Source organism: Psammomys obesus, unplaced genomic scaffold, assembly GCF_907164565.1.
Source record: "Psammomys obesus unplaced genomic scaffold, mPsaObe1.curated_primary_1811, whole genome shotgun sequence".
NCBI classification, from domain to species: domain Eukaryota; kingdom Metazoa; phylum Chordata; class Mammalia; order Rodentia; family Muridae; genus Psammomys; species Psammomys obesus.
The window spans coordinates 3,400,055-3,427,832 of record NW_026585686.1 but is presented as its reverse complement, the minus strand read 5'-3'; the positions used below and the strand labels follow the sequence as shown (position 1 = coordinate 3,427,832).

The 27,778-nt window shown below is 38.1% G+C and overlaps 1 protein-coding gene across 2 annotated transcripts in view; it reads left to right on the top strand.

The window, feature by feature from the left end:
• Cntln (centlein) overlaps positions 1-27,778 on the top strand; it is a 292,210-nt gene that overhangs the window by 153,086 nt on the left and 111,346 nt on the right. For both annotated transcript variants that reach the window (XM_055629436.1, XM_055629442.1), the window contains exon 13: positions 26,289-26,389. In XM_055629436.1, coding sequence (XP_055485411.1) covers positions 26,289-26,389 — 101 coding nt within the window. The remainder of the gene's footprint in view (positions 1-26,288; positions 26,390-27,778) is intronic.

The window sequence follows — 27,778 nt, the reverse complement described above, 5'->3', positions numbered from 1 at the left end:
TTTATTTTATTTTATTTTATTTTATTTTATTTTATTTTATTTTATTTTATTTTATTTTATTTTATTTTATTTTTTCCATAATTTATTCCATTATGTATTGTGATTATAGCCCCCTCCCTCAACTCCTTCCAGTCCCACTCTCTCTTCCTCTTGCCTGCTATCCCTTTTCAGTAGTCCACAGAAAGGCTGAGTTCTCCTCCTCTGCCATCTTCCCATAGCTTACCAAGTCTCAGTTTTCTTTAAGGGGCTGGCCTCCCAGAGTTTGTCCATGCTCCAGGGACTATATGGGTATCCAAATAACCAATAAAAATATTATGTTTGGGGAAAAAGAGAAACATTTGGGGAATGTTTTACTCATTACTGAAATAAGAGAAAATGTAAAGAATCCATTTAAAAGAAGTTTTGGAAAGTAGCCTAACCTGTTTTAGGCTGCAATGCTGTTACATCATGAATAGCTCTTTGAAGAAAGTGCTGAGTCATTGTCAAACCGTCAAAAACTTTCTTCAAAGTCTTGTAAACTCAGGACTGTAAATAGCCTTGCATGATATGGTTACTTTTCCAGTAAGACTTAAATTAGTAAACAGTAATGAATTATTCTTCATAAATAGTATTGAAGAAACCATGCTTGGTGACTCAGGCATATCATCCCAGTACCTGGGAGGCAGAAGCAGGAGGTTCAAGGTAAGTTGGAGGCTAGCCAGCCAGTTGGTTTAAGTCAATTCTGGGCTAGCCAGGACTACATTCAGAAACCTCATCGCAAACAAAGGAACAAACAAAATTGAACTATCATATATTATATATTGCAGTGATTTAATGCACATCCAGAGTTTTATTTTCTTTATTTTGAAAAACAAGAACTTTTAACATTTCAATATTTAGGATTTGTTGTAGATTCTTTTATTTTTTTGAGTGATTAAAACTGCTCTGTGAGTTGCTGACTTGCTTCATTAAAAAAGTCATTAAATAGAATTTGGCTTGAAATTAGGACAGAATTGAATTACCTACATGTTCCTAAACATATTTCTGGCATTTTGTACTAAGCAATATTCTCAGTGGTGACTATTAAAAATCAAAATATCAGTCAACTCTGAGAAATGTTGAAGCTGCTCTATCTCACAGCATCAAATATCCATCTGTGTTTAGGTGAAAATATGTGCTATTGTGCCCCAAGGAGGATCACAGACACTCACCAGGGTTCCAGCTTTTACCTGGGTTCCCAGGATCTGAACCCCTGGCTGTCAAGCTTTCTCAGAAGTGTGCCTTTATCCTCTGAGCCACCCCTCCAATTGCAGATCCCTAATGCTCTTGTTTTTATTTGCTTACTTTCTGCATTCTTATCTTCAATGAATGGTTTTTCAAGTCTGTTGCCTATTTTTTAAAAAATGGTTTGTTATTGTGCTGCCTTGTTTATGTCAATTTGACATAAGCTCGAATTATCAAAAAAGAGCAAGCCTCAATTGAGAAAATGCCTCCATAAGATTTAGGTAAGCCTGTAGAACATTTTCTTAATAGTGATTTGATGGGGGAGGACTCAACTCATTGTGGGTGGGGATACCCCCGGGTTGGTAGTCCTGGATTCTATAAGAAAGCAGGCTCAGCAAGCCATGAAAGCAGCACCTCTCCATGTCCTCTGGATCATCTCTTGTCTCCAGGTTCCTGCTCTGTTTGAGTTCTTGTCCTGACTTCCTTTAATAATGAGCAGTGGTGTGAGTTCCAATCCTGACTTCTTTCAGTAATGTGCAAGCTTAAGCCCAATAAACCCTTCGTTCCCAAGTTGTTTTTGATCATGTGTTCCATCACAATAATAGTAAGCCTAAGACTATCACTGAGAAACTTCAACAATGATTTCTGTTGAGCTTTAGACATTTTTATTACATATATGTTGCACAAATCCTTAATCCCATGTGATTTTAAAATATTATTTCTCATTCTATAGAATGTCTTTTCATTTTCTTATCCTGTCTTGGAAATAGAAAAAAATTAACATTATAATGAAATCTAATGTCTTTTATGTATCATGGCCTTGAGTTATATCTATGTATTATTTCCCTGTCCTAAAGCTATAAACATTTTATCCCATGTTTTCCTATGTTTATAATTTGTTTTATATTTGGCTTTTTTTTTTCCATTTAGCACCTTTCTTTGTTTAAGTACTATAGAACTAAATTTGTTTTATTGAAAATATATGTTCAGTTGTACCAATATCATTTTTCAAAAGGATTTTTTTTTTCAGTAAATTGCCCCATCACTGTTAAGTATCAGGTCATCATTATTTCTCTATACCTAATACAAGACTCACTCCATTCATCTCAGTTCCTGAATTTCACAAAGATCATACTGTGATGATTATTGCTGCTTTCTAAAGGTGTTAAACTCAGTGGCAGTAATCAACTTGATTCTTCAGAATTGCTTTGCACTGCCGTGGTTCTAAGAATGCAAAAAAAGACTTTGAAAAACAAATTCTGTAAAAAGAGAATCAAGCAGGATCTTTGATTGGAATTGTGTTGCAGTTTAGAGATGTTTGGAAAAGTAAAAACATTAATGGCATTGTTTCAAAATGTTTCAAAAAAGAAACATGTGTTAATTATTTGGAATTTTTATTTTATTAGTGTTAGATATGATAGTTTTCATGTTCTGTATGTCAGATATATTTGTTAGTTGCTGTGGTGGTGTACACTTATAATTCTACTTAGGAAGCTTTGCTGGGGAGATGATGAGTCCTAGGCCTGCCTGGGCTCCAGAGTGAGACACAGTCATGAAAAGAAAAAAAAAAAAAGTTAGAAAGAGAACAGTTGGGCTGGATAGATGGCTCAGAGGTTAAGAGCACTGGCTGTTCTTCCAAAGGTCCAGAGTTCAATTCCCAGCAACCACATGGTGGTTCATAACCATCTTTAATGAGATCTCGTGCCTTCTCTGGCATGTAGGAACACATGCAGACAGAATAATATATAAGTAATAAACAAATAAATCTTATTTTTTTAAAGAAAGAGAACAGTTACGTTTTGGAGACATCATAAATGCTGCTATAATCTTTACTTTGGTTTCTGATTTATATATTGTTAAGTGTATAGAAGTAAGATATATTTTTTCTATGCTGCCATTATGTCTTTTAAGTATTGTATGTTAGAGATAAGCTTGACATAGGATTTATTTTCTGCTTGTTTTGTCTTTGAATTTTGTTTTTACTATTTTGTACTTTTTTAATCTGCAGACACTTTGAAAATATCTTTGTTGTGTAATTCTTAGTTCTGTAAAATGTCCCATTTCCTTCTTATTTATGTATTTTTTTATTTATTTATCTATCTATTTATTTATTTATTTTAATTTGTTCACTTTGTATTTTGGCTGTAGCCTTCTCCCTCATCTCCTCCCAGTTCCACCCATCCTCCTTCTTCTCCCCCTGTGGTCTTCCCCTAGTCCACTGATAGGGAAGGTCCTCCTCCCTTTCCCTCTGACCCTACCCTATCAGGTCTCACCAGAACTGGCTGTATTGTCTTCCTCTGTGGCCTGGTAAGGCTGCTCCATCCCCCTCAGAGGGAGATGATCAAAGAGCCTGCCACTGAGTTCATGTTAGAGACAGCCCCTGCTCCTCTTACTAGGGAACCCACTTGGAGACTGACCTGCTTGTGGGCAATAACACTTGGGCCCAGATTTTTTTTCTTTATTGGTCTCCTTATGGAGCTCCTGTCCCCTCCAGGTCTTTCTATCACTTTCTTCTTTCATAAATCATGAAATTTGAAAAGGCAAATGGATGGAACTAGAAATGGTCATCTTGAGTGAGATAACCCAGAAGCAGAAAGACAGATATGGTATATACTCACTTATAACTGGATATTAAACATATAATATAGGATAAACATACTAAAATCCGTACCCCGAAAGAAGCTGAACAAGAAATAGGACCCTAGGGAAGATGCTCAATCCTCATTTAGAAGGACAAATAGGGTAGACATTGGAAGCAGGAAAAGACAGTGAACAGGACAGGAGCCTACCACAGAGGGCCTCTTAAAGACTCTACTGATCAGGGTATGGATGCAGATACTGAGACTCATTGCCATTTCCTTCTTGTCTCCACGGTTTGTGGTGAGAAATTTATTGTGTGGATAATTTTTCTCCATTGGATAATGTTTCATTTTTTCCTGTTTTCAATAATTTCTTATTTTGCCTCATTTTTCAGAAGTTTGATTCTAAGATGTCTTGGCATGGATTTCTTTGGGTGAAGCTTATTTTGGTTTTTAGCAGTTTTTTGAAACACTGAGATGCCATTAGTTTTAGGCCATTATTTCTATATAATTCCTTGAACAGTATGCTCCCTTTATTTCACCATTAGGATTCTAGTGACATGGACATTGGATAGTCTATTGTTCTACAGATCTTGAGAATCTGTTCATCTGATTTTCACCTGTTTCATATCTGTGTAGATGAGGTAATTTCTATTGTTGTGTCTTCAAGCTAAATGTCTTCCTTTATTTCTTCCATGCTATAAATTTTTAAATTGCAATTTTTCATTTAAAAACTTCTGTTTGAGTATTTTTCCTGTAACCTATTTATTAACTGAGAGTTTCTATTGCATTTATTCTAGAATTGTTTGCTATTGTTCCTTGGAGAATTTTAGTTATGACTGCTTTTAAAATTCTTGTCTAGTAATTCTGACATATGTATTATGGTGGTTTGAATGAGAAATGTCCCTCACACTGCTGGGCATTTGAACACTTGGTCCTGAATTGGTGGTACTCTCTGATGAGGTTTAAGAGGCGTGGTCTTGCTGGAAGGAGCTTGTCACTGCCTACGGGCTTTGAGATGAAAAGCCAAGTGCCAATTCCAGTTCCTATCTCTCTCTTTTCTCTTTCTCTCTTTCGTGTGTGTGTGTGTGTGTGTGTGTGTGTGTGTGTGTGTATGTGTGTTCCCCCTTAGAGATGTGAGCTCTCAGCTTCCTGTTGCTGCTGCTATGCCTGCTTCAGCTGCCATGCCTCTCAATGCTGATGGTCTTGTAACTTCTAGAACTAAAACTCTAGAATTATTACTCTAAACAAACTCTTCTTGAACGTGGTCCTTTTATTTTATCACAGTAACCGAAAAGACACTAATAGAGATATTGGTATCAGAAGATGAGCTGTTGACCATGTTGTTTTTGGAGGAATGTGGAAAAATTTGGAATTGTAGACTAAAATGCAATTGAATCTCTAATGTATAGTATGTCATCAACAAATGGGGATAGTTTGACTTCTTTGCCTATTCGTTTCATTCCCTTGCTTCATTTCTCCAGCTAGTATTTAAATACAATGCTTAAAAGGAGTGGAGCTATTGGACATCCCTGTCTCGATCCTGACATGAGTGGCATTCTTTCAAGATTTTCTCCATCCTGTGGGTTTCCCAGATAGAGCTTTCATTATGTTGAAATGTGTTTCTTCTAGCCCTCTATGACTTTTTTTTTTTTTTTATCACGAAAGCATATAAAACTTGTTTTCAAATGATTTTCTGCATCTATTGAGATGCATGTGGTGAATTGTTTTTGTCTTTAAGTCCTTTTCTGTAGCTTATTACATCTGATGACTTGAATGTATTGAACTGTTCTTCCATTTCAGGGACAGAGGTAACTTGGTCATGGTGTATACATATTCTGTTGCATGTCTACATTCTGTCTATCTTTGTTCCATTGAGCATGTTGAGTATGTGTTTATCAGTAATATTGACTGCAGTTTTAATTTTTGTTGTTGTATCTTTACCTGGATTTGGTGTTAGATTGATACTTCATTGAAGAAGTTTGGGAGTGTTTTAATTATTTTTTTGAATGCTTAAAAAGGATTGGCTCTTGATTTCTGCTGTGTCGAATCCATTGTCCTCCCCCCCCCTTTTTTTTTTTTACTACTTTACCTTAGTTATTTTTCTGTTGCTGTAAAGAGGCCTGTCTTAGTTACTTTTCTGTTGCTGTGAAGAGGCTTGTCTTAGTTAGGATTTCTATTGGTGTGATGAAACACCATGATCGAAAGCATCAATCACTAAATAAGAAAATGCCCTACAGACAAATCTTATGGAAAAATTTTCTCAATTGTGTTCCCCTCTTTTCAGACAACTCTACTTTGTTTTAAGTTGACATAAAACTAGCAATCACATGACCATATTATTGAGGCAATTTATAAGTTGGGGGCTTGCTTACGTTTTCAGAGGGTGATTCCATGACCATCATGTTGGACAGCAAGGCAGCAGTGGGCAGGCAGCCCTTGGAGAGTTAGCTGAGAGCTTAAATATTGAAACAGCAACCACAATACACAGAGAGCAAGAAGCAAGTGTAATGGTACAGGTTCTTAAAACTTCAAAGCTCAGCATCTGCTTTAATACACTGCTAGGTAGAGACTTTTAGAGGCCCTCAGTGGTAGGCCCCTGTCCTGTTACTTGTTTTATCCTACATCTGATGTCCATCCCATTTGTCTTTCTAAGTGAGGGTTGATCATCTTACCCAGGGTCTTCTTTCTTGTTTATCTTTTTTAGGTGTACAGATTTCAGTATGTTTATCCTATCTTATAGGTCTAGTACCCACTTTATAAGTGAGGATATACCATGTGTGTCTTTCTGCTTCTGGGATACCTCACTCAGGATGATCTTTTCTAGATCCCACCATTTGCCTGCAAAGTTCATGATTTCCTTGTTTTTAATTCCTGAGTAGTATTCCACTGTGTAAAAGCACAACAATTTCTGTATCCATTCCTCCATTGAGGGATAACTGGGTTGTTTCCAGGTTCTGGCTATTACAAATAAAGCTGCTATGAACATGGTTGAACAAAGTAAGAATCCTGACCATCCTGTCATTTTTTTTTAACTCCTTATACTCTAAAAATTATGGTGGGAATGACTATTTTAAAATGTGTATGGACATGTTTGTGATTTTTGAAATATTTGAAGTTATTTAAAGCGCAATTTGAATTTGAGACAAAAACAAACAAAGCAACAACAACAACAAAAACAAAACCCTACTCTTACTGGACTTTACCTCAGGGAGGAAATACCTACAATAGTAACTGAAAAGATCATTTTCTTGTTCCACTTAGTAATTTGGGTCTGATGCTTTCAAATGTTAACTTTGGAAATTGAGGCTGGGGAAATTGTTTGCATGATTTAGGGGAGATAACTAAAAATGGATAAAAATACTATTTAATACTCAAAGTTTTTTAATTGCTTTTGCTAATCAAACTTAAAATGAATCATTAAACAGTTAACTTTAGGTCAAGATTCATTTGCCTTTTAAGACCATTTAAAGTGTACACAGATTTTTGTGAGTATTGAGGTGGGATGATTTTGCTTTGGGATAGTTAGTAAGAGATAATACATTGTGATATAAGTAATGTTATCAAATTATGTATTTTAATATTTAAATATTAATATAATATTTAAAGGACAATATAAGTAATTTATACTATGTGAATATCTAAATACCTTGCTGAGGATTCAGGATTCCCCTGTAAGAGTTCCTAGTTAAATTTGGGAACTTGGAAACAGGATTCAGAAAGAGTCTTAAGAATCATTTAGTTTCTCCTAGTTCCATGCCCATCCCATTTGTTTTTCTAAGTGAAGACTGATCATCTTACCCCTCGTCCTCTACAGAGGGCCCTTGAAAGACGATACTTAGCAGTATATCAAAGCATATGCTGCAACTCAGAACCAAAGCTTGGGCAGAGTGCAGGGAGTCATATGAAAGAAGGGGGAGTTAGTATCACCTGGAGAGGACAGGAGCTCCACAAGGACCAAATGTATCCTTGGGGTCTTTTGTGAGATTATTTCTCCAACCAATGACCATGCATGGACATAACCCAGAATGCCTGCCCAGATGTAGCCCATCACAGCTCAGTATCCAAGTGGGTTCTCTAGTAAGGGGAACAGGGACTGTCTCTGACATGAACTCAAGGCTGGTTCTTTGACCTCCCCTCACCCCGAAGGGAGGAGCAGCCTTCCTAGGCTACAAAGGAGGGCATTGCAGCCAGTCCTGAAGAGACCTTATAAGCTAGGATCAGATGGAAGGGGAGAAGGACCTCCCACATAGGTGGACTTAGAGAGGGGCAGGGTAGAGGTGAGGGAGGGTGGGACTGGGAGGGAATGAGGGAGGGAGCTACTGCTAGGATACAAGTGAATGAACTGTAACTAATATAAAAAAATTAATTAGAAAATAATCATTTAATTTTAATAGAGTATCTGTTGATTTTGGGGGCTTTATGTAGTTTGAGAGAGTGTGAATGACCATACTGGGAATGACACAAGTCTCTTCAAACCTTAATCCTATCCCAGTGACACGCCTCCTCCAACAGGAGCAAACATTGCTGCCAGCTGGGGACAAGTATTCAAACACATTAGGTGTGGAGGCCATTTTCTTTCAAACTACCAAGTACCATCTCATCCTGTTAAGCTCAAATGTTATGTAGCCAGTATGATTTTATTTTGATTTCCTTGGCTACTTTAAGTCATTTGTTATTTTTACTATTGAAAGGCACTCATTCTCCTACTGAGGCATAAATCACCTTTTTTGTTTTTTATGTCTAGTGGTGTTTCATTTTTATAAAATTAAGTGCTATTCCCATAGTTGGTGTATACATTTTCATATCATTCTGATTTTCAAGTAGCTTTGAATATGTTTTGCTTGTTTACCTTGTAAACTGGATAGTTTGCCATATTCGTTCTATTTCATTTTTACCTCTCATTCATGTTATCTCTTTCTAGTGGGATTTAGTCATGTTCTCAGTGATGGTATTTACTGAACTCTTTCTCTTCTGAATTTATGAGTCCCCTAAGCATCTTTTGTAATTCTGGTCTACTGGTGGCCATAAGTTCCTTTGATTTTTTCCTTATCCCTGAAGGTCTTTACTTCTCCTTTCACTTGGGACAAAACCTCTCTGGATACAAACTTGGTTGAAATTATTTTCTTTCAGGACCCCAAATACATGACTCCATGCCCTCCTAGCATTTAAAGTTTCTTCAGAGAAGTCTACCATTTGGTCTAAAGTGTTTGTCTTTATGTGCTACTCATTTGCAGATTTTGATTTTCCTTCTTTGTACTGCACTTTAACAACTGAAATATACTATGTCCTGGTGAAAGACTTCGTCATGTGTATTTTAAGTTCTAAATGCTTCTTATACCATGTGGAAATTTTTATGCTATGATCTTGTTGGAGAGGTTGACTATGGTCTCAACCTTACTTCTTCCTCCAGTATGCTAATGATCTGAAAATATAATTTTATAGTGTCCCTTTTTTAATTTTGAAAGGTGTCTTTTACATTTTTTTCTTCAAGCTTTTTTTCTTTTTTTCTTTCTTTTTTGTTCTTTCTGTCTGATATTAACAATTCAAATGATCTTTCTTAAGCTATGTTATTTTTACTTCTGCTTGACCTGATCTTTTTCTGTGAGTACAACTAACTTTCTTTTTTATTTTTATTTATTTTTTTTCTTTTCCTTTTTTTCTATTAATGACAGTTTATTCACTTTGTATTCCAGCTATAGTCCCTTCCCTCATTCCCTCCCAATGCCATCCTCCATCCCTCGTTTCTTCCCATGCCCTTCCCTTAGTCCACTGATAGAGGAGGTCATCCTCCCCTTCCTTTCAGGTCACATTAGGACTGGCTGCATTGTCTTCCTCTGTGGCTTGGTAAGGCTGCTCCCCCTTCAGGGGAAGGTGATCAAAGAGCCAGCCACTGAGTTCATGCCAGAGGCAGTCCTTGTTTCCCTTACTAGGGAATCCACTTAGAGACTGAGCTGCCATGGGCTACATCTCTGCAGGGGTTCTAGAGTATCTCCATGCATGGTCCTTGGTTAAAGTATCAGTCTCAGAAAAGACTCCTGCGCCCAGATTTCTTGGTTCTGTTGCTCTCCTTGTGGAGCTCCTGTTCCCTCCAGGTCTTTCTATCTACCCCTTCTTTCATAAGATTTTCTGCACTCTGCCCAAAGTTTGGTTATGAACCTCAGCATCTGCTTTGATACACTGCTGGGAAGAGTCTTTCAGAGGCCCTCTGTGTAGACTTCTGTCCTGTTTCCTGTTCTTTTTTTTTTTTTCCCCTCTTTCGATTTCTGTCCTGTTTGCCTTTCTGAGTGAGGATTTTTCAACATTGACATTTGCTTAGCCATGTTTGTAGCAGCTTTTTTCATAAAAGGAAGAACCTTGGAACACCCAAGATGCCTCTCAACTGAGGAGTGGATACAGAAATTGTGGCACATTTACACAATGGAATACTACTCAGCAATTAAAAACAAGGAAAGCATGAAATCTGCAGGCAAATGGTGGGAACAAGAAAAGATCACCATGAGTGAGGTACCCAGAAGCAGAGACACCCAGTATGTACTCTCTTATATGTGGGTATTAGACATATAATATAGGATAAACATATTAAAATCTGTACACCTAAAGAAGCTAAGCAACTAACTTTCTATCTGATCCTTTGAACTTCTCATCTAATCTGTGAATTCCTGATTGCATTTAGCGTTTTGTGTTTTTTTTTCCCACTTTTCTCACATTTCTATGTTAAGAATTATTCAGTATTTTTTGCATCAGTGTTCATAAGGGAGATTGGCCTGAAATTCTCTTTTTTGGTTGGATCTTTGTGAGACTTTGTGAGATTTAGGTACCAAGGTGACTGTGGCTTCATAGAATGAGTTTGGTTGTGTTCCTTCTGTTTCTATTTTGTGGAATAGTTTGAAGAGAACTGGAGTTAGCTCTTCTTTGAAGAACTGGTAGAATTCTGCACTGAAACCATCTGGTCCTGGGCTGTTTTTTTTTTTTGTTTTTTTTTTTTTTTTTTTTTGGATGGGAGACTTTCGATAACTGTTTCTATTTCCTTACGGGATATAGGACTATTTAATTGATTTACCTGGTCTTGATTCAGCTTTGGTAAGTGGAATCAATCAAGATAATTGTCCATTTCATTTAGATTTTCAAATTTTGTGGCATATAGACTTTTGAAGTAAGTCCTAAAGATTGTTTGGATTTCCTCAGTGTCTGTAGTTATGTCCCCCTTTTCAATTCTGATTTTGTTTATTTGGATGATGTCTCTATGCCTTTTAGTTAGCATGGCTAAGGGTTTGTCTATCTTGTTGATTTTCTCAAAGAACCAGCTCTTGGTTTCATTGATTCTTTGAATTGTTTTATTTGTTTCTAATTGATTGATATCAGCCCTGAGTTTGATTATTTTCAGCCGTCTACTCCTTTTGGGTGTGTCCGCTTCTTTTTCTAAGGTTTTTAGGTGAACCATTAAGTTTCTTCAATGAGCTGTCTCAAATTTCTTCTTGAAGGCACTTAGTACTATGAACTTTCCTCTTAGCACTACTTTCATTGTGTCCCACAGGTTTGGGTATTTTGTGCCTTCATTTTCATTGAATTCTAGGAAGACTTAATTTCTTTATTTCTTCCCTGACCCAGCTTTCTTTTAGTAGCAGGTTGTTCAGTTTCCATGTGTGTGTAGGCTTTTTGCTGTTTCTGTTGTTGTTGAAGTCCAGCTTTATTCCTTGGTGATCAGATAGGATACAAGGGATTATTTCAATCTTCTTGTCTCTGTTGAGGCTCGCTTTGTGACCAACCATATAGTCTATTTTGGAGAAGGTTCCATGAGGTGCTAAGAAGAAGGTAAATTCTTTTGTGTTTGGGTGTAAGGTTCTGTAAATGTCTGTGAGGTCCATTTGATTCATGACCTCTGTCAGAGACATTGTTTCTTTGTTTAATTTCGGTTTTGTTGACCTGTCCTTGTTGAGAGTGGGGTGTTGAAGTCTCCCACTATTAATGTGTGGGATCTATGTGTGGTTTAAGTTTTATCAATGTTTCTTTTACAAATGTGGGTGCCCTTGTATTTGGGGCATAGATATTCAGGATTGTGATGTCTTCCTGGTGGAATTTTACCTTGATAAGTATAAAGTGTCCTTTCCCATCTCTTTGATTAATTTTGGTTGAAAGTCTATTTTATCAGATATTAGAATGGCTACTCCTGCTTGGGTCCATTTGCTTGGAAAGCCGTCTTCCAGCCCTTTACCCTCAGGTAATGTCTATCTTTGTGACTTAGGTGTGTTTCTTGTATGCAACAGAATGCTGGGTTTTGTTTACACATCCATTCTGTTAGTCTGTGTCTTTTTATTGCAGAATTGAGTCCATTGATATTGAGAGAGATTAATAACCAGTGGCTGTTAGATCCTTTGATTTTGATGTTGGCTGTGGTCATACGGTTGTGTGCTTGGTTCCTTTTTGTTTTACTGTAGTGAGGTTAATTATTTCCTGTGTTTTATTGAAAGTAGCTAGTTTTCTTGGGTTGTATTTTTTCTTTTAATGTCTTCTATAACGCTGGATTTGTGTGTAGGTATTGTTGAAATTTGTTTTTGTCATTGAATACCTTGTTTTCTTTGTCTATGAGGACTGAGAGTTTTGCTGGGTATAGTAGCCTGGGCTGACATCTGTGTTCTCTTAGGATCTGCATGATATCCATCCAGGTCCTTCTGGCTTTCATAGTCTATTTTGAGAAGTCAGCTGTGATTCTTATGGGTTTGCATTATATGTTACTTGGCCTTTTTCCCTTGCAGCTTTTAGTATATTTTTTTTTTATTCTGTATACTTACTGTTTTGATTATTATGTGGCGGGAGGATTTTCTTTTCTGGTCTAATTTATTGGGTGGTCTGTAGGTCTCTTGTATTTTTATTGGCCTCTCCTTTAAGTTGGGGAAATTTTCTTCAATGATTTTGTTGAAAATATTTTCTGGGCTTTGGAGGAGGGAATCTTCTTTTTCCTCTATTCCTATTATTCTTAGGTTTTGTCTTTTTATGTTGTCTTGAATTTCTTTGATGATCTGTGTCAGGAATTTTTTAGACAACATTTTTTTTGATAGATACATCGATTTCTTCCATTGTGTCTTCCACACCTGAGATTCTTTCTTCCATCTCTTGTAGTCTATTGGTTCTCTGTAGTTCCCGTTTTCTTCCCTAAGTTCTTTCTCTCCACAATTTCCTTCATTTGTGTTTTCTTTAATTTTTCCAATTCTATCTTCAGATCTTGAGGCGTTTTGTTGATTTCCTTCACCTGTCTGACTGTATTTTCCTGTTTTTCCTCAATTCCTTAAGCTGATTGTTTGAACAATCCTCTGTTTCTTTTATTTCTTTCAGTGATTTAAGTATTTCCTCTCTAAATGCCCCAAACTGTTTGGCTGCAACTTCCTGTATTTCTTTACAGATGGTCATAATCTGTTTTTCTTTATCTTCTTTTATTTCTTTATGGATGGCCATTATCTGTTTGTTTTTATCTTCCTCTATTTCTTTATGGATGGCCATAATTTGTTTTGAGTTTATCTTTCTCTAGGTCTTTATACATTTTATTTGTTTCCTCTGTTATCCAATTCATGAGTATAGATATTAGGTCATCTTCTTGAATTTCAATTATGCTGGGGTGTCCAGGGCTACTTGCCCCTGGATAACTGGGTTCTGGAGATGCCATATAGCTCTGTCTTTTGTTGGTTGAGCTTTTATGCTGGTCTCTACCCATTGGGCTATCTTAGGTGTTGGGTGGTTGTTCCTGGTGGTTCCTGGAATACTGTGGTGGAGAGAATCCCCTTGGCAGGAAGATGGTTTTTCCTGAAGTAAGCCTCCTCAGCTTTTTGGGTATGGTCACTGTATGGCCAGTGTTTTTCAGGAGTTGCCACAGCTCACCTCAGGCATAGAGACCTGAGTGGTAACTGTGGTCCTTGACAGTCGAGAGGGCTCTCCTCTCACCTGGAGAAGTCCTGGAGACAGCTGCCCTGCTTCTGGGTTTCTTGCTGTAAATTTATTGAGCTGCTGTTGTAAGCTGGGTGTCCAGTGGTTTGGTCAGTTTGTTAGGGATAACTGGTTGCCACTTGGAGTAGTATCAGGGGGTTGGTCTTGGGGATCCCAGGATTCTGTAGGTCTGAGGTTGGGGCTCTTTGCTCCAGTACCCAAGTAGTACTCTGTGGCAGATAAGTACCGCTCTCCTGGTAGCAGCAGGCTCGCAGGTGCACAGCACGTCTCTGGGTTGGGCCGGTCTGTAGGATCTTTTCCAGGGATATACTGGGTGGCCTAAGTCCTTCCCTATTTGCTTTGTTCCCTGTGGAGATTTCTCCTGACAGGGACTACAAGTCTCTGGTCCCATGGAGTGCACAGTTCTGTCTTTGATGAATAGCTGGTGCAGAGCAGGTCTCTGGGCTGGCGGCACATGCACCCCCCAGTCTGTGGGACATTTTCCAGGGATTCAATGCAATTTCCATCAAATTACCAACACAATTCTTTACATACCTTGAAAGAAAAATTCTCAACTTCATATGGAATAACAAGAAACTCAGAATTGCTAAAACAACCGTCTGTAATAAAAGATCTTCTGGAGGTATCGCCATCCCTGATCTTAAGCTGTACTACAGAGCAACAGTAATAAAAACGGCATGGTAACAGAATGGCATAGAAACAGAATAGTGGATCAATGGAACCGAAAAGAAGACCCAGAAATATAACCCACAAACTTATGGACACCTGATCTTTGACAAAGATTCCAAAACTATACAATGGAAAAAAGATAGCATCTTCAACAAATGGTGCTGGTCCAACTGGATATATACATGTAGAAAAATGTAAATAGGTTCATACTCATCACCCTGCACAAAACTAAAGTCCAAGTGGATCAAAGACCTCAACATAAAATTAAATAAACCGACACATTAAATCGGTTAGAAGAAAAAGTGGGGAATACCCTAGAACTCATTGGCACAGCAGACAACTTCCTGAACAGAAAACCAATAGCACAGGCTCTAAGAGCAACAGTCAATAAATGGGAGCTCATGAAATTGAAAATCTTCTGTAAAGCAAAGGACACCATCATCAAAATGAAACGAATGCCTACAGATTGGAAAAGAATCTTCACCAATCCTCTATCTGAGAGAGGGCTAATATCTAGTATACATAAAGAACTAAAGAAGCTGAAAAGCAACAAACCAAGCAATCCAGTTAAAAAATGGTGAACAGAGTTAAACAGAGAATTTTCTGTAGAGGAATATCGAATGGCAGAGAAACACTTAAAAAATGCTCAACATCATTAGCCATTAGGGAAATGCAAATCAAAACAACCCTGAGATTTCACCTTACACCCATCAGAATGGCCAAGATGAAAAAATCAAGTGATAATATATGCTGGAGAGGTTGTGGAGAAAGGGGAACCCTCCTCCACTGCTGATGGGAACGTAAAGTTGTTCAACCACTCTCGAAATCAATCTTGTGCTTTCTCAGACAACTAGGAATAGTCCTTCCTCAAGATTCAGCCATACCACTCCTAGGCATATATCCAAAAGAGGCTCAAATATACAATAAGGACATTTGCTCAGCCATGTTTGTAGCAGCTTTATTTGTAATAGCCAGAAGCTTTAAACAACCCAGATGCCCCTCAACTGAAGAATGGATGCAGAAATTGTGGTACATCTACACAATGGAACATTACTCACCAATGAAAAATAAGAAAATCATGAAATATGCAGGTAAATGGTAGGAACTGGAAAGGATTATCCTGAGTGAGCTGTCCCAGAAGCAGAAAGACACACATGATATATACTCACTCATATAGACATATAATATAGGATAAACCTACTAAAATCTATACTTCTAAAGAAACTAATCAAGAGAGAGGACTCTGACTAAAATGCTCAATCCCCATCCTGAAAGGCAAAGAGGATGGATATCAGAAGAAGAAGAAAACAGGAAACAACCTAGGAACCTGCCACAGAGGGCCTCTGAAAGGCTCTGCCCTGTAGACTATCAAAGCAGATGCTGAGACTTATGGCCAACTATTGGGCAGAGTGCATGGAATCTTAGGAAAGAAGTGGGAAATGGTAAGATCTGGAGAGGACAGGAACTCCACAACGAGAGCAACAGAACCAGAAAAAATTGAACACAGAGGTCTTTCCAGAGACTGATACTCCAATAAGTACTATGCATGGAGATAACCTAGAACCCCTGCACAGATGTAGCCCATGGCAGTTCAGTATCCAAGTGGGTTCCATAGTAATGGGAAGAGGGACTGTCTCTGACGTAAACTGATTAGCCTGCTCTTTGATCACCTCCTCCTGATGGGGGAGCAGCCTTACCAGGCCACAGAAGATGACAATGCAGCCACTCCTTATGAGACCTGATAGAGTAGGATCAGAAGGAAGGAGAGGAAGACCTCCCCTATCAGTGGACTTGGGGAAGGGCATGCATGACTAAGGGGGAGGGAAGGTGGAATTAGGAGGGGAGGAGGAAGGGGTTTATGGGGGATACAAAGTGAATAAAGTGTAATTAATAAAAGCTGAAAAAATTTATTCAGTTCTTGGGATTATCTTTTATAATACTATGTGATGGCTTCCTTAGTGGCTTTCTCTTTATAATTCCCTGAACGGTATAAGTCAGTCCAGGGTTTGACTTCCAGCACAGAATCTCCAAAGCTAATCTTTCACCTTTTTTTTTTTTTTTTTCTCTTTCATCACCCTGACTTAGTGTAGAAACAGCATCTTTTTCATGGGCTGTGCTGACTGGCCAGTGAGCCCAAGGGATCCTCCTGTCTCTGCCTTCCCAGCATAAGGATTACAAGTACACACTACTGTTTATGGCTTTTTATACTTTTTACATGGTGTGAGAAATAGAACTCAGATCCACTTGATTGTACAGGAAGCACTTAACAGACTAATTTTCTTCCTAACCCCTGATACATTATGCTTAAAAAAACAATTAATTAAGTCTGCCCTGGTGGTACATTCCAGGAGGCAGGCAGATCTCTGTGAGTTAGAGACCAGCCTGGTCTACAAAGCTAGTCCAGAAAAGCCAAGGCTACACAGAGATATCCTGTCTCAAAAAAAAAAAAAAATGCAAAGAAAAGAAAAGAAAGAAGGAAAGAAAATCAAAAGCGAAACAATAACAACACCAATTAACTAGGAGCAAAGTGTTATATTTCATTGTGACATTTTCAAACAGAAGTTGTCTTTGCTGATCCTGCTTCCCTTTTACCCTGCCACTGTTAATCACTTGTTGGACCCTTCTACTGCTCCCCGACAATAGAGCTTTCTTTCCATGTTCCTATGTACATATGTCACACATCTACTATTATCCCACTCTCAATACTTTTGTCCCTCCTGTGGTCTCTGTTCTAGCTTTTTTTTCCCCTATACCTACCCCTTTCACACACAGGTATGTTCAGCTGGTCCTGATGATAAGTGCCAATAATCCCAGCACACAGGAAGCCAAGCCAAAATTGTTGCTTTAAAGCCACTCAGGCTATATCTTAATGATGTCTCATGAAAAATACAAGTGTTTTAAAACTTTATATTTTATGTCTTTGGCATACTAGCTGAAATGCAGTTGATAGTTTGTACTAAAAAACAAATACCCTCATAGAAATCAGTTTGTATGCTGGATAAAATTTAATTGAATATATATAATTAATATATTTTTGCTTTTACCTTACCATGTCACACTTTTCAATTTTTTTGTTTTGTTTTTTGTTTTTTTAATTAAATTTTTATTTTTTAATATTAGTTACAGTTTATTAACTTTGTATCCCAGCTGTATCCTGCTCTCTCTTTCCCTCCAAATCCCACCCTCCCTCATATTCTCCCTACCCCTTTCCAAGTCCACTGATAGGGGAGGACCTCCTCCCCTTTCAACTGACCCTAGCTTGTCAAGTATCTTCAGGAGTGGCTGCAATGTCCTCCTCTGTGGCCTAGCAGGGCTGCTCCTCCCTCAGATTGGGTGGGGGGAGGGAGGTCAAAGAGCCAGCCATTGAGTTCATATCAAAAATAGTCCCTGTTCCCCTTTCTAGGAGAACCACATGGATACTGAGCTACCATGAGCTACATCCAAGCAGTGGGTCTACATGGTCCTTGCTTGGAGAAACAGTCTCATAAAAGACCCCTGTGCCCAGATATATTTGGTCTTTGTGGAGCTCCTGTATTTTCTAGCTCATACTAACTCCCCCTTCTTTCATATGATTCCCTTTATTCTACCAAAGTTTTGGTGATGAGTATCAGCATCTGCTTTGATACATTGCTAGGTAGAGACTTTTAGAGGCCCTCAGTGGTAGGCCCCTGTCCTGTTACTTGTTTTTTTCTACATCTGATGTCCATCCCATTTGTCTTTCTAAGTGAGGGTTGATCATCTTACCCAGGGTCTTCTTTCTTGTTTATCTTTTTTAGGTGTACAGATTTCAGTATGTTTATCCTATCTTATAGGTCTAGTACCCACTTATAAGTAAGGATATACCATGTGTGTCTTTCTGCTTCTGGGATACCTCACTCAGGATGATCTTTTCTAGATCCCACCATTTGCCTGCAAAGTTCATGATTTCCTTGTTTTTAATTGCTGAGTAGTATTCCACTGTGTAAAAGTACCACAATTTCTGTATCCATTCCTCCGTTGATGGACATCTGGGTTGTTTCCAGGTTTTGGCTATTACAAATAAACCTGCTACATACATGATTGAGAAAATGTCCTTGTTGTGTATTTGAGTATCTTTTGGATATATACATAGGAGTGGTATAGCTGGATCTTGAGGAAGTGTTATTTCTAGTTGTCTGAGAAAGTGCCAGAATGATTTCCAGAGTGGTTGTACTAGTTTACATTCCCACCAGCAATGGAGGAGGGTATCCCTTTCTCCACAACCTCTCCAACATGTGTTGTCACTTGAGTTTTTGATCTTAGCCATTCTGATGGGTGTAAGGTGAAATCTCAGGGTCGTTTTGATTTTCATCTCTCTGATGTCTAAGGAAGTTGAGCATCTCTTTAAGTGTTTCTCTGCCAAGTGTCACTGTATTTTTCTAGAGAGAATTTTCTGTTTAGCTCTGTACCCAATTTCTTAATCAGATTACTTGATATTTTTCCTTTTTAACTTCTTTTTTAAAATTCTTTATTAATTACATTTTATTCACTTTGTATCCGCCCTGTGTTTCTCTCCCTCCTACTGTCCTAATCCCTCTCTTCCTCCACTCTCTGCATTCATGGCTCTCCCCAAGTCCACTGATAGGAGAGGTCTTCTTTTACTTTTTTCTCATCCTAGTGAATTAGGTCTCATCAGACATGGCTGCATTGTCTTCTTCTGTGGCCTGGTAATGCTGCTTCCCCCTCAGAGGGAGGTAATTAAAGAGCAGGCCAATCAGTTCATGTCAGAGGCAGTCCCTGTTCCTATTACAGTGGAACCCACTTGGATACTGAACTGCCATGGGCTACATCTGTGCAGGGGTTTTAGGTTATCTCCATGCATAGTCCTTGGTTGGAGTATCAGTCTCTGGAAAGACCCCTGTGCTCAGATTTTTTGGTTCTGTTGCTCTCCTTGTGGAACTCCTGTCTTCTCCAGATCTTACTGTTTCCCACTTCTTTCCTAAGATTCCCTGCATTCTGCCCAAAGGTTGCCCATAAATCTCAGCATCTGCATTGATAGTCTGCAGGGCAGAGCTTTTCAGAGGTCCTCTTTGTCAGGCTCCTGACTTGTTCCCTCTTTTCTCCTTCTTCTGATGTCCATCCTCTTTGCCTTTCTGGATAGGAATTGAGCATTTTAGCAAGAGTCCTTCCTCTTTATTTGTTTCTTTAGATGTACAGATTCTAGTAGGTTTATCCTATATTAGATGTCTATATGAGTGAGTATATACCGTGCGCGTCTTTCTGGTTCTGGGAGAGGTCACTCAGGATGATCTTTTCCAGATTCCACCATTTTCCTGCAAATTTCATGATTTCTATGTTTTTTATTGCTGAGTAATATTCCATTGTGTAGATGTACCACAATTTCTGTATCCATTCCTCCACTTATGGGCATCTGGGCTGTTTCCAGGTTCTGGCTGTTACAAATAAAGCTGCTACAAACATGGTTGAGCAAATGTCCTTATTGTGTACTTGAGCCTCTTTTGGGTATATGCCTAGGAGTGGTAAAGCTGGATCTTGAGGAAGCACTATTCCTATTTGTCTGAGAAAGCACCAGATTGATTTCCAGAGTGGTTGTACAAGTTTACCTTTCTGTCAGCAATGGAGGAGGGTTCCCCTTTCTCCACAACCTCTCCAGCATGTGTTGTCACTTGAGTTTTTGATCTTAGCCCTTCTGATGGGTGTAAGGTGAAATCATAGTGTCGTTTTGATTTGCATTTCCCTTATGACTAAGGATGTTGAACATTTCTTTAAGTGTTTCTCTGCCATTCAGTATTCCTCTATTGAGAATTCTCTGTTTATCTCTGTACTCCATTTTTTAATTGGATTACTTATTTTGTTGCTGTTTAACTTTTTGAGGTCTTTACCTTTTTAACTTCTTTAGTTCTTTATATATTGTGGATATAAACCCTCTTTCAGATATAGGGTTGGTGAGGATCCTTTCCCAGACTATAAGGCTGTCGTTTCGTTCTGACAACAGTATCTTTCGCGTTACAGAAGCTTTTCAGTTTCATGAGTTCCAATTTGTTGATTGTTGATCTTAGAGCCTCTGCTGTTGGTGTTCTGTTCAGGAAGTTGTCTCCTGTGCCAATGAGTTCTGGACTCTTTCCAACTTTTTCTTCTAACGATTTAGTGTGTCTGGTTTTATGTTGAGCTCTTTGATCTACTTGGACTTTAGTTTTGTGCAGGGTGATAAATATGTATCTATTTTCATTTTTCTGCATGTGGACATCCAGTTGGACCAGCACCATTTGTTGAAGATGCTGCCTTTTTATCATTGAATGGTTTTGGCTTTTTTGTCAAAACTCAAGTGTTCATGGGTGTGTGGGTTTATTTCTGGGTCTTATTTTTGCTTCCATTGAGCCACCATTCTGTTTTTATGCCAATACCATGCAATTTTTATTACTATTACTCTGTAGTACACCTTGAGATCAGGGATAGAGATACCTCCAGATGATCTGTTGTTTTACAGGATCATTTTGGAAATTCTGGGTTTTTTGTTTTTCCATATGAAGTTGAGAATATTTCTCTCAAGGTCTATAAAGAATTGTATTGGTTTCTTGATGGGAATTGCATTGAATTTGTAGATTGCATTTGGCAGGATGGCCATTTTCACTATGTTAATCCTTCTGATCCATGAGCCAGGGAGATCTTTCCATCTTCTGATATCTTCTTCAATTTCTTTTTTCAGAGACTTGAAGTTGTTTTCAAACAGGTCTTTCACTTGGTTGGTTAGAGTCACGCCAAGGTACTTCATGTTATTAGTTGCTATTGTGAAGGGTGTTGTTTCCCTCATTTCTTTCTCGGCCCTTTTTCCTTTGGTATACAGGAGGGCTTCTGATTTTTTTGAGTTGATTTTGTATCCATTCACTTTGCTGAAGGTGCTTATCTGCTGAAGGAGTTCTCTGGTTGAATTTTTGGAGTCACTCATATATACTATCATATCATCTGCAAATAGTGAAACTTTGTTCTCTTCATTTCTGATTTGTATCCCCTTGATCTCCTTTAATTGTCTTATTGCTTTAGCTTGGACTTCAAGTACTATGTTTAAGAGATATGGAGAGAGTGGGCAGCCTTTCCTTGTCCCTGATTTCAGTGGGATTGATTTAAGTTTCTCTCCATTGAGTTTGATGTTGGCTCTATACGCTTGCTGTATATTGCCTTTACTATGTTTAGGTGTGTGCCTTGTATCCCTGATCTCTCTAAGTCTTTAAACATGAATGGGTGTTGGATTTTTGTCAAATCCTTTTTCAGCGTCTAAGGAGATGATCATGTGGTTTTTCTCCTTCAGTTTGTTTATATGGTGGATTATTTTGATGGATTTCCTCCGTATTTTGAACCACCCTTGTATGCCTGGGATGTCACATTGTTGGTCATGGTAAATGATATATTTTATGTGTTCTTGGATTTGGTTTGAAAGTGTTTTTTGAGTATTTTTTTCATCAACGTTCATAAGAGAAATAGGTCTGAAGTTCTCTTTTTTTTTGTTGGGTCTTTGTGTGGTCTAGGTATCAAGGTGACTGTGGCTTCGTAGAATGAGTTTGGTAAAGTTCCTTGTGTTTCTATTTTGTGGAATAGTTTGAAGAGAATTGGAATTAGCACTTCTTTGAAGGTCTGGTAGAATTCTGCACTGAATCAGTGTGGCCCTGGGCTTTCTTTGCGTGGGAGACATTTGATAACTGCCTTTATTTCTTTGGGGGATATAGGACTATTGCATCTTTCTACCTGATCTTGACTTAATTTTGGTAGATGGAATCTATCAAGAAAATTGTCCATTCCTTTTAGATTTTCAAGTTTTGTGGCATGTAGGCTTTTTTAGTACGACTTAATGATTGTTTGGATTTTCTCAGTGTCTGTAGTTATGTCCCCCTTTTCATTTCTCATTTTGTTGATTTGGATAGTTTCTCTCTGCTTTTAGTTAGTTTGGCTAAGGGTTTGACTATCTTTTTGATTTTCTAAAAGAACCAGCTCTTGGTTTCGTTGACTATTTGAATAGTTTTATTTGTTTCTAATTGATTGATATCAGCACTGAGTTTGATTATTTCTAGCCATCTGCTCCTTTTGGGTGTTTTTGCTTTTTTTTTTTTTTTTTTCCCCTAGGGCTTTCAGTTGGTCGATTAAATTGCTTGTAGATGTTACAAATTTCTTCTTGAATGCACTTAATACTATGAATTTTCCTCTGAGCACTGCTTTCATTGTGTCCCATAAATTTGGGTATGTAGTGCCTTCATTTTCATTGAATTCTAGGAAGTCTTTAATTTCTTTCTTCATTTCTTCCTTAACCCAGCTGTCATTGAGTAGCAAGTTGTTCATTTTCCATGTGCTTGTATGCTTTCTACTATTTCCATTGTTGTTGAGGTCCAGCTTTAGTCCATGGTGGTCAAATAGAATACAGGGGATTATTTCAAACTTCTTGTATCTGTTGAGGCTTGCTTTGTGACCAACTATATTGTCTGTTTTGGAGAAGGTTACATGAGGTGTTGAAAAGAATGTATACTCTTTTGAGTTTGGATGAAAACTTCTGTGCACATGTATTAGGTCCATTTGAGTTAGGAACTCTGTAAGTGCCTTTATTTTTCTATTTGGCTTCTGTCTAGATGATCTGTCCCTTAGTGAGAGTGGGGTGTTGAAGTCTCCCACTATTAAGGTGTTGGGATTGATGTGTGATTTAAGTTTTAATAATGTTTCACTTTCGAATGTAGGTGTTCTTGTGTTTGGGGCATAGATGATCAGAAAAGTAATGTCCACGTGTTGAATTTTTCTTTGATGAGAATGTAGTGTTCCTCCTTATCTTTTTTGATTAATTTTGGTTGAAAATTTATTTTATTAGATATTATAATTGCTACCCCAGCTAGTTTTCTGGGTCTATTTGCATGGAGAACATTTTTCCATCCCTTTACTCTGAGGTAGTTGTTATCTTTGTTGCATAGGTGTGTTTTTTGGATGCAGCAGAATATTGGATCCTATTTCTGCACCCATTTTGCTAGTGTCTCTTTATTGGAAAGTTGAGTCCATTGATGTTGATAGATAATAGTGACTATAAAGGAACCTAGGTTCATTTTATTTGGGAGTTGGTGGTGTTACTGTGATTCATTGTTTTCTTTTAATTTTTGTTTGGAAATTATCTGTATCTTATGTTTTCTTGGGTATAGTTGTTTTTGTTGGATTAAAGTTTTCCTTCTAGTATCTTCTGTAGGGCTGGTTTGCTGTGTAAATATTGCTTAAATTTAGTTTTGTCATGGAATATTTTGTTTTCTCCATCTATGTTGATTGAAAGCTTTGCAGGGTATAGTAATATGGGTTGGCATCTGTGCTCCCTTAAAATCTGCATGACATCTGCACAGGGCATTCTGACTTTCATAGATTCTAATGAGAAGTCCGGTGTGATTCTTTTAGGTCTACTTTTAAATGTTAGTTGGCCTTTTTCCCTTCCTGCTTTTATATCTTTTCTTTGTAGATTGAGTGTTTTGACTATGATGTGATGTGAGGAGTTTCTTTTCTGGTCTATTCTATTTGGTGTGCTGTAGGCCTCTGTTATATTTATGGACATGTCTTTCTTAAAGTCGGGAAAATTTTCTTCAATGATTTTCTTGAAAATATTTTCTGGAACTTGGAGCCTGGAATCTTCTTTTTTATTAATTCCTGTTATTCTTAGATTTTGCATTTTCATGGCATCCTTGATTTCTTGGACATTTTGTGTTTGGGACTCTTCTGATTTTACTTTTTCTTTGAGAGAAGTATCAATTTTTGCGAGTGTATCTTCAGCACCTCTCTTCCATCTTTTTATTCTCTTGGTGATGCTTACCTTTGTAGTTCCTGTTCTTTTCTCTAGGCTCTCCAGCTCCAGGGTTTTCTCAGTTTGTGTTTTCTTTATTGATTCTAATTCTGTTTTCATGCCTTGGACCATTGCTTTTTTTTTTTTTTTTTTTTTTTTTTTTTTTTTTCATCTGTTTGAATGTGAATTCCTGTCTCTCTATGATGGTCTCATTTTTTTTTTTTTCGTTTCCTCTTCGTATGCCACCAATTGTATCTCTACTTGTGCATCTATTTGTTTGGCTATATTTGTCTGTGATTCTTTGAAAACTTTATTTATTTCCTCTTTCTTTGCCTCTACTTAGGTGGCCAATTCTTTGAGAGATTTGTCATTTACTCTTTAACTATCTGGATTTGTATGGCTATTTCTCTGAGAGCTTTTATTGTTTCCTCCTTATGTGTCTGAAATAACTGGATAAGCATAGCTTTAAAGTCATTTTCCTCTGTTTCTGATGAATTGGATTATCCGTTAATTTTGGGGTTTGCTGGTAAAGTCTTGATGTCCTGATTTATGTTGGATGTGTTCTTTCATTGATCCCATTTGCTTATCTGTAACCTTCACTGTTCCTGGATTCTGCAGTTCAGATTGGTACCGTCTTTCTCTATTGTCTGGAGAATTCTTCAGGAAGATGACAGAGTTCCAGTGATTTCAGTCTGTCTGTTGTTGTTGTTTCATCTGTACTTGTGGGAGGAAAGTCACTGTGCAGAAAGACAAATGCAGGTGAGCATGTGTGTGTGTGTGTGTGTGTGTGTGTGTGTGTAAGTGTGCCTTGAGGGACAGAGTTATAGAGAATGTGGAACCCTTGAGTTTGTGGGAGGGGCTCTGCCTTGCAGGCATCAAAGGAGTTACTTGCACATGCGCTGTAGATGTAGCAGGCACTGGTGATAATTGCGTTGTAATTTCCTTATGCAAATTCCCTGCAAACCCCAATGCCCTACAGGCTACTCATATTGGGTTATGTTTGAGCTCCTAGCGAGCTTTGCCTGAACTCCTCTGTTGGGCCCACAGAGCAGGGGCTTCAATGGCTCAAGAGTCCCTCTGTTTTCCACATGGGTGTGTGGGTGGGAGGGGTTTGATATCTAGCTGCTACTTTAGGAGGACTCTGGATCTGGGTCTTGAGGTTGCACTCACTCTCAAGCAGGTCACATAGGCAAGGATCGGGGTTTCTGGGCTCTCTACTCTTTGGATTGGATCTGCTGAGTCATATGCTCGAGGACTGATGAGCTCCACCAGCTCAGTGGTGCTAGAGCCACCATATTAGAGAGTCCTGCTGTAGCTGCAGACTGGGATGCAGGTCCAGATGTCTTCTAGGAAGTCCTGGGGGCCTACAACAGGGGTCCACAGACATGGGTGGCCTGCCACCTGGTTTGCCTTGTTTGTTTGGCGGGTCTGCTGGATTTTGGTGGCTGTATAGCCTACTGTCTGCCATTGAGGGGTTGGGCAGGCCTTACAGGCACTGGCTGAAAGGTCCTGTGGAGTCCATACGGCTGTTGGCAGACAAGGAACCCAGGGTAGGTGGTACCTTGGATCTGGGACTCAGAAGGATGTTACAGCTGGTTGCCGCTGCAGAGGAGCTAGGAACCCCACCTCAGCTGTTGCAGTCCCCAGGCAGTGAGTTCTGTGCTGAGAATCTCTGTGAGCCAGTTGTGCCTAGGAGGAGGAGGCCCAAAAGTGGGGAGTGCAGGGGGATCACAGGATTGTTTCTCTCCTTCCCCAAAGAAGTCCACGGATGACCTGATACTAAAGGTCTCAACTCGTGTGATGGTCCCTCTTGTTCAGAAAACTTCACCGATGTTTCCCTGGCTTTAGTTGTCCCTCCACTCATCAACTCAGGTGCTTCAGCTTCTCAGCTGCTCAAAAACTGTGCGTGCTGGTCGCCGCCATCTTGGATCTCTTGTTTTTGTTTTTTAAGACAGAATTTCTCTGAGTAACCTTGGCTGTCCTGGAACTCTCTGTATCGATGAGACTGGCCTTTGTCTTATAAAGGTCCACCTTATTCTGCCTCCCAAGTGCTGGAATGAAAACCATGCATACACCATTTCTTAACTTATACATTTTTTTGTAATTGTAAATTGCTCAAATTTTTATAGGATGAATCTTCAAGATGAATTGGATGAGCTTAAAGTGCATATGTCTATTGATAAAACAACAATACAAGAACTGAACAGGTGCATGGCAGAGAAAAGAGAAGGTAAGTTTTTAATTAAAATAAATCCTTAGCATTTTACGTTCTCTAGTTTTTCTTTCAATTAAAGAATCTTAGTTTTTCCCTTTTTGTATCATTTTACTGATTTATAACATACTCACTCTTTATGTCTCATGAGAATATCAAGTATAGTGAACTTCTAAACATCCCACTTACAACAGGCTCATAATTTCCAGTTTTTCTAGTTATATTTGCTCACAATTTTATAACTGTATTTAACATTAGTGATTAATTTATATTTTCTTTTGCCATTACAACAATTTGAAATCATTTAGTTCTATCTAATTTTATATGACTACCATCTTAAACCTGGAAGGGAGCTTTGTTTATTTCAAGTGTGAGACCAGCTTGGCCAAATTGTCTCATGATAGGAAACACCCCTGTGTTACCAATTTAAGATTGGGAAGATGGTTGCATTTACTGTGCAACTTCAGTATCTCAACAAAAGAAACAAATCAGCTTAATATGATAAGATTTCTTCCAACTTCTGCCAGCCAGCTGTCATCACCACACCCAGTAATTGTTTTTAATTAACTAACTCCCTCCTCCTCTGGCTTTTTCTCAGTCCTCATTGACTCAGTCTTAAATATGTTGTTAGTGATTTACCAAATCAATATTTTAACATTTCTATTTTACACTTTTATTTTTCATCAAAATATGAGCTTACTCCTTCACCAGCTTCTGAAACATGTTTTTGTTTGTTTGTTTGTTTTGTTTTCATTTGTTTTTCCCTCTTGCCAGGATGTTTTTCTTTTCTTAATGAATCATATTCCCAGTTCCTTCTTAACAATTGGGATCTTGAAGAGCCTTCTTGCTTTATTGTTCAAAAGTAACTATATTGTTTTGAAAACAAAAACATATACAGGTGAACATTCAAGCAATGAGCAATAATCAAATAAAAGGAGAATTGTGAGTTCTCAATTCCAAGTCAACATCTTGAAGAGAAGCTTTCTGGCACATCACTTTTTACTGTAGCACTGTTCAGAGTAGCTGACTTAAGGAGGCAACTGAGGTAGCCAGCATCAGAGCTTTTACACGGACAAAGCTTTAGAATGAACTTGTGTTTTTTGCAGGAACACAGAAGAAACAGGGCATTATAAGTAAATTAAGCCAGTCTTAGACAAATTTTATATTTTTATTCATTTGTGGCTTTATATAGATATGTTTGAGGGACAAAGGGGACTAACAGAAGCAGTAAGCAATAACAGAGAGAGAGAAAGGAGTTAATGAACGGACCATGTTGAACATACAATATACAGAGGAAAACTTCTTAAAAATCAGAAAAATTGATTGGCCACTTCCACAAGTTCCACTTTTGCCTTGTTATTTATTTATTTATTTATTTATTTATTTATTTATTTATTTATTTATTTA